General features: G+C 35.5%; 1 protein-coding gene across 4 annotated transcripts; it reads left to right on the top strand.

The window, feature by feature from the left end:
* The first annotated feature begins 2,794 nt into the window (after positions 1-2,794).
* On the top strand, positions 2,795-9,815 carry LOC130506666 (coatomer subunit beta'-3-like). 4 transcript variants are annotated; one of them, XM_057001359.1, is made up of 25 exons: positions 2,795-3,006; positions 3,293-3,313; positions 3,417-3,478; positions 3,603-3,657; positions 3,755-3,791; positions 3,908-4,233; positions 4,337-4,468; positions 4,552-4,700; positions 4,873-4,941; positions 5,172-5,322; positions 5,419-5,484; positions 5,760-5,948; positions 6,240-6,380; positions 6,528-6,602; positions 6,696-6,872; positions 6,952-7,043; positions 7,132-7,248; positions 7,525-7,639; positions 7,739-7,810; positions 8,048-8,244; positions 8,338-8,431; positions 8,518-8,624; positions 8,811-8,940; positions 9,020-9,137; positions 9,535-9,815. In XM_057001359.1, exons 1-25 carry the CDS (start codon positions 3,004-3,006, stop codon positions 9,552-9,554), a joined length of 2,715 nt encoding a protein of 904 aa, XP_056857339.1. In that variant the 5' UTR covers positions 2,795-3,003; the 3' UTR covers positions 9,555-9,815. The 4 variants fall into 4 exon arrangements, with proteins under 4 accessions (XP_056857339.1, XP_056857338.1, XP_056857337.1 ...); XM_057001358.1 differs by having other exon boundaries at positions 9,020-9,182; XM_057001357.1 differs by having other exon boundaries at positions 9,020-9,223.
* Positions 9,816-10,509: the final 694 nt, after the last annotated feature.

Genomic DNA, 10,509 nt, shown 5'->3' with positions numbered 1-10,509 from the left:
ATAAGTATATTGTTTGGAAACATGGATAGTAGTATAAAGAAAGGAACATTAGTGATTTAATGTAGGTTTAACTATAAAGTATAAAGGTGTATTTAATTTAAAAACTTACAAAATAAATGTTAGGTCCAACAAAATGTTTCTGTTTTAATAAGATAGATTCATCATGGTCTAATCGTGATTCTTTTTGACACGCGTAATTATCAGGTTATTTAATTATGATTTTTTTTCAAATAGTTCATATTGGTTGCATAATCCTGACGGAATGTATTACTCATATTCAACATAAACTAATTCAAAAGAAAAATGAAGTCTTTTGTCAAAAAAAAAGAAGTTTAATCCCACCTGTTTATCAAATTTTCAACCACCAGTTCGAGCACTAAGGTCTAGTTAAAATCAATGAATCATGATAAATAAAATGAATGACCATATAAAAATATATTCAAATATTACTTTAGTTTGTTTTCCATTAATTTGCTAGTACCGGAAAATAAATCTTCCAAGTTTTTACCAGGTTAAAGAAATGTGGTTTATCCTAACATACTTGGTAGGAATCATGATTTATATTTTAACTTCCACAGCCCATTTCAAAATATTTTAAAGCTTCTAATGATATTTTGTCTCATTTTCCGTCAATCTAAAAATGAAAAGTTTGTCCTTCTACTAAATATGTTATCCAAAAAAACTTGGTAGGAATCACGGCGAAGGTTTATTCTCACTTAAAACTTTCCTTCTCATTTTCTTACAAAAGCTTCAGTGACATTTTGTCTTGCTTTCTATAAAATTTGTTTGGTCTTAAACTCGATTACTTATGATTAATTCAGGGTAATATGCGGATTATAATTCCATTTCAATAAAGAAAAGCACATGATAAAAATATAGCTACTAATATAGAATTGATTAACTAATTATTGATGGTATAAACTTATAGACACGAAAACGATCTAAGCGGCAGAAAGTGCGTATACTTCTATCGATATATCATATGTTCAAAGCAGGCAAGATGGTGAAGTAGCGGATCAAAGAATGTTCTCAAGAATCTGAAAGCGCGACACCTTCCTGTATAATTAGAAATCTTAAGGTGGAGAGCAAATTCATAATAGCTTGTTAGTTAGCACATACACAACTCAAAGGGGAATGTAAAATGAATCATCTTGTCAGCTATGTGGGAAAGCACTTGAAATAATCATTCATCTACTATTCCAGTGTATAGTTGCAAAATAAATATGGGAACTGGCACAACTCGGAAACCAACCCAAGTCGTGGGATTATTCTCAATCTTTGCAGCAACATTTGAGCTTGTTGCTATCAGTTACTTCTTCCTCATCATTGATTGCTGACTTGGCCTTCTTTACTCAATGGCAAATTTGGAAAAATAAGGCATAGCTTAATCTTCCCAAATCATAGAGAGGAGTATGAGATGGGAATAAGAATGGCAGATTGGGATTTGATTGGTGTCACTCGGCTATTACAATCACCATTTCCAGGACATAATCTAAGGAGTTATATCCCTCTAAGCAGTGTTGTTAAACCCGGACCGGACCGGCGGTCGGACCGGGACCGGGTTCAACCGCGAACCGGACACCTATCCGGGTTGGTTTAATGTCAAAACCCAACTAAAGTTGAACCGGTTAAAAATCCATGTTGAACCGCTAAAAACCCGGGAACCGAGTGACTCAACGAACCGACGAAACCCTGGTTCGTATAAAAATCAAAATTTTGTTAATAAAATAATTATTTTTTTCTCCCTTTTTAACATATATACTATTTTGTTTGTCACAAATTACAACCAAAATAGAGTTTTGTAACTAATGTGTATATAATTTTTATAGGTGATGAAGATTTAGAAGGACAAAGATTTGGAGAATAAACTTTAAATGTTTTTTTCCTATTGACTTTAGATTTGAACTATTAATTTTTTTTATTATTTTTATCACATTTCAATTTGTTATTTTTGAAAGTTTTCTAAACATTATGACTATTTTTTGAAAAGAATATATATAATATTTATAAAATAATAAATTCAGTTTAATCTAATCGACCCCGGTCGAACCAGGTCGAACCACAATGACCCGTGACCCAAAATATTTCCGGTTCGCTCGCCGGTCTGGTTTTAAAAACACTGCCTCTAAGCCATCTTGTTTCTAGTTAAAAAGGTTTTGCGAATTATTGTTTGATTGTTTCGGAATTTGACGTTCTTACTAAAATGGCAAGAAGTATATTGTATCTTAGAATAATTTGTAACATGTCATCTAATACAATATGCAGCCGACAAAGAAAATAGTAGTATTAAAAAAACAAAGAAATTATAAGTAATTATCCTAACTCGAACTGTTTTACTAAATCTAGCCTAATCTCACAAAAATTGATCAGAGTTAAAACACATGATTTAACCAAAATCAGTTTTTTTTCAAAGCTACTATATTTTTTTTTTGGGCTCTAGAACGTAAAATGCATAACACTTATATCTTGGATTTAGAAAATATACAAATAATTAAATTAAAATTTTCAAACCTACAACCAAAAATATTTACAGCTATAACAAAAAATAACGATCTACAATATCAATTCAACAACAACATATATAACATTCTAACCAAACTCTTCATTTGTAAATTATTTTCCTTCTACTTGAGTTTTAATTTCGAGTGTTTATTTGAAATTTAGTAATTGACAATTTTGTATAGAAGAAAATAACATACAACACTTCTTTGATATTTTGTTCCTTATTAATTAGTTTTTTTTTTAAATAAATGATGCGTCTTTTGTTCAAAAAAAAAAGAAAGATGTGTCAAAATTTGATTGCAGATGTGACTTCAAATGTGTTTAAATGTTAATATTGATCTCCGCCGTATTTAACACCTCCTCCTCCTCCTCCTCCTCTCTGCAATCTCACTCCAAACGCCGAGCCTAACGTCTTTCTTCAATCGCCGGCCTGCAGATTTGAGCGCAATACGAGAGATCCGACGAGCAGATCATCTTCTGCTCTCTGCTTAACCTGCAAAGATGGTGAGAAAACTCAAATCTCCCAGATCTCAAGCGAACTTACTTGCGATCCGATCTAGATTTTTCTGCATTTCATCCGTAATCCTAGTGAGATCGTGAAATCCGAAACCATTCGGGATTCTTCGTTGTAGTTTTTTTCCTCGTGAAATCGAGTTATATAGTGTGTGGCATTTTGGTTGATGAGATTGAACATCGTGGATCATGGTTATTGAATGGTGTTTATATCTATGGCTCAAGATTTGTACTGACTATTCCTTATCCTTCCTTCCTTTTTTTTTTGTTTCAACAGCCGCTCAGACTCGACATCAAGGTACTTGTATAGTATTAGCAACAGTTTTTCTAACGTTCTTATCTGTTTATCGCTGTGGTGATGATTTGCTTTTGTTGTTGTTTCTGTGGATCAAAAATAACAGAAAAAATTTGCTCAACGATCAGAGAGAGTTAAATCTGTGGATCTGCATCCTACTGAACCATGGTAAGTCGTTGTGCTAATACTACTTGCAGCTTTGTTACATTTTTTTTTTTTGTATTTTGGATGTGGTTATATAGAATAGCAATTCTATTTCTCATGGTGGTGGTTGAACAATGTGCTGTTACAGGATTCTAGCAAGTTTGTATTCTGGAACCCTGTGTATTTGGAACTACCAGACACAGGTCCGTGAATGTTTTCGAATTTTTTTTTTATGATTTAGTAGTTTTATGATTTATTGGAGTTCCTTCTAATCTGAATCTAATATGATTGTCCTCTCAGACGATAACAAAATCCTTCGAGGTTACCGAATTGCCAGGTAAAAATAATTTGACGAGAGTTTTCTTTTGTTATAGATTTTTCACTTGCTGTGTATTATGGCCTTGTGTAGTTTGGTTTTGATACTGATTTTTTTTTTTATATATGACTTTGCAGTTAGGTCGGCCAAGTTTATTCCACGCAAGCAATGGGTTGTGGCAGGAGCAGATGATATGCACATCCGTGTCTACAATTACAACACAATGGACAAGGTTAAAGTATTTGAGGCTCATTCCGATTACATTAGGTGTGTCGCTGTCCATCCCACCCTTCCGTATGTGCTCTCATCTTCTGATGATATGCTCATTAAGCTTTGGGACTGGGAAAATGGTTGGGCCTGTACTCAGATATTTGAGGGACATTCTCACTATGTGATGCAAGTGGTGTTTAATCCAAAAGACACCAACACCTTTGCCAGTGCATCGCTTGACCGTTCCATAAAGGTGTGAGAAATGCCCTCAAGCTTTTATTTATGGCTTAGTCAGCTTTAGGTGCTGTAAAAAGTTTTTGCTCAGACTGTTTTTTTTCATGCTCGTTCATCTTCAGATATGGAATCTTGGTTCCCCAGACCCAAATTTTACACTGGATGCTCATCAGAAAGGAGTCAACTGCGTAGATTATTTCACAGGGGGTGATAAGCCCTATTTAATTACTGGCTCTGATGATCATACTGCTAAGGTCTGTTTCAGTTTATATATGATTTGTTTCGCCTGAGCATTATGTGTTTGCAGATCATTTACTAGTTGTACTTTTGGAGTCAGGTATGGGACTATCAAACTAAGAGTTGTGTCCAGACGCTCGAAGGGCATACCCACAATGTATCTGCAGTATGTTTCCATCCGGAGCTTCCAATAATACTCACAGGTTCTGAGGATGGCACAGTTCGCATTTGGCATGCCACGACTTACAGGTGTTTTTATCTAAAATCTTTCTTCTCTCAATAGAGATAACAATGCTGATACTTTTTTGGGGGTATTTAACATTCAACTATGCCTTTGGCACATGAGGTTCTTTCTCGTACTCATTTTCATAGTAGGTTTATTTTGTCTTTTGATTTGTTATTTCTACTTTTATTTTTTCAGGCTAGAGAACACATTGAATTATGCTCTCGAGAGAGTCTGGGCCATTGGTTACATAAAAAGTTCGCGCAGGTAAGTATTTGGACTTTTGCTTCCTCTATGTAGATTTGCTTTCAAGGAATAGATTTTCTCTCTTAAGTAGAATCTTTATGTCTCCATTTTGTTGTTAATTTTCTTCTGAAATTGACTATTTGAAGAGCTAAGAATGCTTATAATTACTAAGAGCTATTGAGGGATCAGTGTTAACGCTGTATTCAACTGAGCATTCACGACCATCTAACGAATGTGGTTGCATTTTACAGGGTTGTGATTGGATATGATGAAGGAACCATCATGGTTAAAATTGGACGAGAAGTTCCTGTCGCTAGCATGGACAGTAGCGGAAAAATTATATGGGCTAAGCATAATGAAATCCAAACTGCAAACATCAAAAGTATTGGTTCCAGTTACGAGGTCTAACTTCTAACTCTAACTACTTTATTATAACATGGCCGAACCTGCGCGACTGTATATTGTCTGATGCTTTTAAGCTTCCGTCTCTTTACTTAGGTTACTGATGGAGAAAGACTCCCCTTGGCTGTTAAAGATCTGGGGACCTGTGATCTGTATCCACAAGTGAGTGTTACTATAAAGAACCGTCTGAAACTTGTCTTGTTGTGAGGATTATTATAGGAGCTATTGGGAAAACTTTCGAAGTTGTTGGTATAACTAGAGTCATACTTCAGCTAAATATGATGCTTTATTCATTCTTTGAAACAATTTTATATTCAGAACGAAGTGGGTAAAATAGATGATGGAAATTTAATTCTGTTTTTGGCGAAGTCCCAAGAGCGCGGTTCTGTATAATCATATCATGTATCTCATAAATAGCTCTTCATTCTTATTCTCAGAGCTTGAAGCACAACCCTAACGGGAGGTTTGTCGTAGTCTGCGGTGATGGAGAGTACATAATCTACACAGCTTTGGCTTGGAGAAATAGATCTTTCGGTTCTGGACTGGAATTTGTTTGGTCATCCGAGGGGGAATGTGCAGTTCGAGAGAGCTCGTCAAAGATAAAGATATTCAATAAAAATTTCCAGGTCTTCTATTCTCATTATGGCCTTTCCAATACATTTTTTTGTTAGAGTGTGCTTCTAGGGTAAAAGATACATTTTTCTGGATTGTTATGCATTTTGTTGTTGTGAGACTTGTTGAACCTTATGAATTCTTCAAGGCGGTCGTGATGAGATCGTTGAGAGATCCGTAGAAACATTGTGTAACGATCTAGGGTCTCGGATTGTAATCGGATTGCATCTTGTTATTCTATATTGAGTGAGTTCAGTTACAACACACATCACTGTTTTATTAAATTAATAAGGTGGTGTTTTCAGGAAAGGAAGAGTATTCGGCCCACTTTCTCAGCTGAGAAGATTTTTGGAGGATCCTTGTTAGCAATGTGTTCAAATGATTTCATCTGCTTTTATGATTGGGCTGAATGTAGGCTGATTCAGCGAATTGATGTCACAGTAAAGGTATTCAACCACTGAATTTGTCTCTGTTGTGGGATTCTACTTTCATCAGTTTATTTCCTATTCTCTCTTTACATTATATTTTCAGCTGAAAGTTGTCCCCGTATGTGTTTTTTCTAACTCTTTAATGTTCCCATGAAAAATCTGCAGAATCTTTATTGGGCAGAAAGTGGTGATTTAGTAGCCATTGCTAGTGATACATCATTCTACATCCTGAAGTACAATGTGAGAGTCCCGCTCAGCCTCAAAATTTTTCAGCAATATATTTTCATTTCCACTTTAGTAGAATGCTTACTCTGGTGTTCCTCTCTGTTGCAGCGTGACTTGGTTTCCTCCCATTTTGCTACTGGAAGACCAACCGATGAAGAAGGTGTTGAGGATGCTTTTGAGGTTCTCCATGAGAATGATGAACGTGTTAGGACAGGTATATGGGTCGGGGACTGCTTCATTTACAACAACTCTTCTTCGAAGCTTAACTATTGTGTTGGAGGCGAGGTACTCTTCGTGTATTTTGATTTCTCCAATCATCTTTATGAGTTACTCTATATCTTAGCTGCTAATATACTTACGGCAGGTAACCACAATGTATCATTTGGACCGTCCAATGTATTTGTTAGGCTATATTGCCAATCAAGGCCGGGTCTACTTGGTAGACAAAGAATTCAAGTACGTTCCTTTGTTTCTGTCTTTTATTAGATTGTTTAATAGTTCATTCAAAATATGCTAACGTATTTCACCTTTCTTGGGAATGCAGTGTCATAGGATATACCCTGCTGCTTAGCCTGATTGAATACAAGACTCTTGTGATGCGGGGTGATTTGGACAAAGCCAATGAAATTTTACCTACAATCCCTAAAGAGCAGCATAACAAGTACGTGACAAGTTATTTTAGTCTAAATTTCTACATTTACATATTCAATATGTACCGCAACTTATCTCCTACTGCGTCCTATGTCCTAAGTGATGTTATTTTTAGATTGCCAATGGTCTTTGTTATTCAGTTTACTAATAATATTGTTATTTTGTCTACGTTAAGATGTTTATGAGGACTCACTCAACTTGATATTGCATTTCCCTCTTCTATCGGTATTTCACTATTTTGTGTACATCTCTCTTACTTTGTTCTGGAACTGCTTCAAATTGTTAGTATTGCTCACTTCTTGGAGTCTCGGGGAATGATTGAAGATGCTTTAGAAATTGCGACAGATCCTGACTACAGATTTGAGCTTGCCATACAATTGGGTAGACTTCAAATTGCCAAGGTAAATATTATATGTGATGGTTGAATTTTTAAGAAGTATTTTGACTTTATTTATTTACTTAGCAATTTGGTTTTTTATCCTTGTTTTCCATACTTGTAGGAAATCGCTGAAGAAGTGCAGAGTGAGTCTAAATGGAAGCAGTTAGGAGACTTAGCCATGTCTTCTGGCAAGGTATATCTTCTTTAGAATATTCTGTCCTAATGTTTTGCAGTGGTAATTTTAAGAAACTGAACTCTCTGTGCGAATGCTATATCATTCGAATTCCATACACTCCATTGTATTGATAATATAAAGTTGCTATTTGTAGATTTTAAGATGGCATATATTTTCTTCTAATCTTCGTGGATTCATCTTTGATACCTAGTATCTAAGTGATTGTATTTGAATTTGTGTGTTTCATCATGATAGCTGCAATTGGCAGAGGATTGCATGAAGTACGCTATGGATTTGAGTGGTTTGCTATTACTATATTCTTCTTCGGGAGATGCTGAAGGGATGTCAAACCTTGCATCTCTTGCTAAGGAGCAGGGAAAGAACAATGTCGCCTTTCTTTGTTTATTCATGCTGGGTAGATTGGAAGATTGTCTGCAGTTATTGGTGGAGAGGTACATCATTAGCGCTCAAAATGTCGGTTAATAAAATCCAAATCCACATGCTTTGTGTTATCTCGATGACAAGTTTTCCTTCTTTTTTTTCAGCAACCGGATACCAGAAGCTGCTCTGATGGCACGTTCTTATCTTCCAAGCAAAGTTTCAGAGATAGTAGCTCTCTGGAGGAAAGATCTAAGCAAGGTTATTTACTCATCTTTCTATGAATTTTTTTGGTGAATGACAAAAAATGTAATATGGCTTTAAAGTTATCTTTGACTTTTCGACAGGTTAATTCGAAAGCAGCAGAATCTTTGGCTGATCCTGAAGAGTACCCAAATCTTTTTGAGGATTGGCAAGTTGCTCTTTCTGTTGAAGCGAATGCTGTAGAGGCGAGGTACTCCTAGCATATTTTATTAGCTAATGATCATTATGTTTTGTATACGAATTTTCTGAACAGGTAGCCCACTCACTATTTCACTTCATTTTTACACATTGAGATGGTTAATGTTGATAGCTCACACCCAGAGAGTATCATTGGTTTGGTCGTCAAACAAAGAAACTGACTCTTGTTTATCTACAGGGGAGGTTATGCTGCTGCAGAAAATTATGCAACACACGCTGATCAACCTTTCACTACTCTCGTGGAAGCCTTCAGAAACCTGCAAGTTGAAGCAGAGGAACCAATTGAAAATGGAGACATGGATGACGAGGTAAGTTATTTTGGGAACTGTATTGTTTAAAAAAATGGTTCGTTTAATTGTGTTCTTTTTTTGTTTGTATGCTGTACAGGTAGAAGAAGAAAATGGTGATGCAGAGAATGAAGGAGGTGAAGAGGAAGAGCATGAAGAAGAAGAAGAAGAAGTGAATCAAGAAGAAGAGGGAGTCGTTGATGAAGACTCGACAGATGGTAGTGCTGTACTTGTTAATAGAAGTGAGGGTGAGGAAGAGTGGGGTACGATTAACAAAGGAAACCAATCAGCCTAATAAAAGCAAGCAAGTCAGTCCAGGATCAATTGTTGAAAAATCAAAAGAATATATATAGATTGTTTTTTTGAGTGATTCATTTGAAACCTCCCAAGGCAAATAAAAGTTGGCCTGTTCTAACATATCATCATCATCCCTTATTTATTTGATCATAATCGAGTTTTGCAATGAGATGGGATAGGTTGTTATGAGTTATATAACTTTGTTACACATTGATGTGGCTAGGATCTGGAGACTCGTCTCTCTTAAAATATATTCATTTTGCAGTAAGTGTTTTGGAAGTTGGAACTAATCGTTTTGCATTTGTGTTTGTTTTGCAGTGCTTACCCCAGGTCAATAGCTAGTGACAGTACTTGGATCCAGTTTGGAGAATGAGTTCTTGGTGGAAGATGTGTGGTTTTCTTTTATCTGTTCGTGAGCTCCCAGGTGGTTGGTCTTTTGGCACTCTGATATTGATCATTCTATATCATAAAGTATACACAATAGAGAGTTTATTTTCTTGTTTTTTCTTTTACAAAATCATTGCTTTTAGAATTTCAAAGCTCATGTTTTTTTTACAAATTGATCGTACATATAATATAAATTCCTTTATTTTAAGCTATGAATTGGAGTGTGAGGGTGTGATGAAAACATCTTCGTGCATAGTTTGAGGAAAATGACATGGCTATCAAAATAATAAAAATCGATGGAAAAATTGTAAGACTATTAATTAATTATTTGAAGGAGTAAAAGAAAAGAAAGAAAAAAAAGGGGATCAAAAATGGATTTATTATTTATTTTATTTTTTTAATTATAAATTTTTATTCAACCGAAACTTGGGAGATCAGATCTAGTTACAAACCCACTTTGAACAAATGTTCCAAAATCAAACTATTACAAAACAATCTTCGTCTGTCTACGGCAAATCTGAAAGAACACGTGTTCGTACGGCAGCCGCTTTTTCTGTTGTAAAAAAAAGGGGATCAAAAATGGATTTAATATCATATCAGAAAGAACACGTGTTCGTACAACAGTCGCTTTAGTAAATGGGGCATTTAATATAAGATTTGCTTTTGATTATTTATTCTTCCCTGGATTACTTACTACTTTCACTCCGGCGTCGTCAGGGGTTCTCTGCTACTTGTGGGGGCATCTCTCTCTCTCTCTCTGTAAGTCTCTCGGAATCTCATCTTGTAATGATCTGAGTCTTAGGGGTTTGTTTTCATGCTCATTTTTTGGAGGTCATCGTTGCTCGGGAAATGAGCTGATCATAGTAATCGGATTCCGTTTCTTTTCTTTTGTCTTCGTAGTTTAGT

Source organism: Raphanus sativus, unplaced genomic scaffold, assembly GCF_000801105.2.
Source record: "Raphanus sativus cultivar WK10039 unplaced genomic scaffold, ASM80110v3 Scaffold3529, whole genome shotgun sequence".
In the NCBI taxonomy this organism is placed as follows: Eukaryota; Viridiplantae; Streptophyta; class Magnoliopsida; order Brassicales; family Brassicaceae; genus Raphanus; species Raphanus sativus.
The sequence above is the reverse complement of the archived record's forward strand: the minus strand, read 5'-3'. Positions and strand labels throughout refer to the sequence as shown.

Excerpts from the sequence above, each read along its gene's own strand:
- LOC130506666 (XM_057001357.1), top strand. Across the intron at positions 5,323-5,418 it reads GTATTGGTTCCAGTTACGAG|GTTACTGATGGAGAAAGACT; the intron begins GTCTAACTTCTA and ends CTCTTTACTTAG. Across the intron at positions 7,811-8,047 it reads TAGCCATGTCTTCTGGCAAG|CTGCAATTGGCAGAGGATTG; the intron begins GTATATCTTCTT and ends TCATCATGATAG.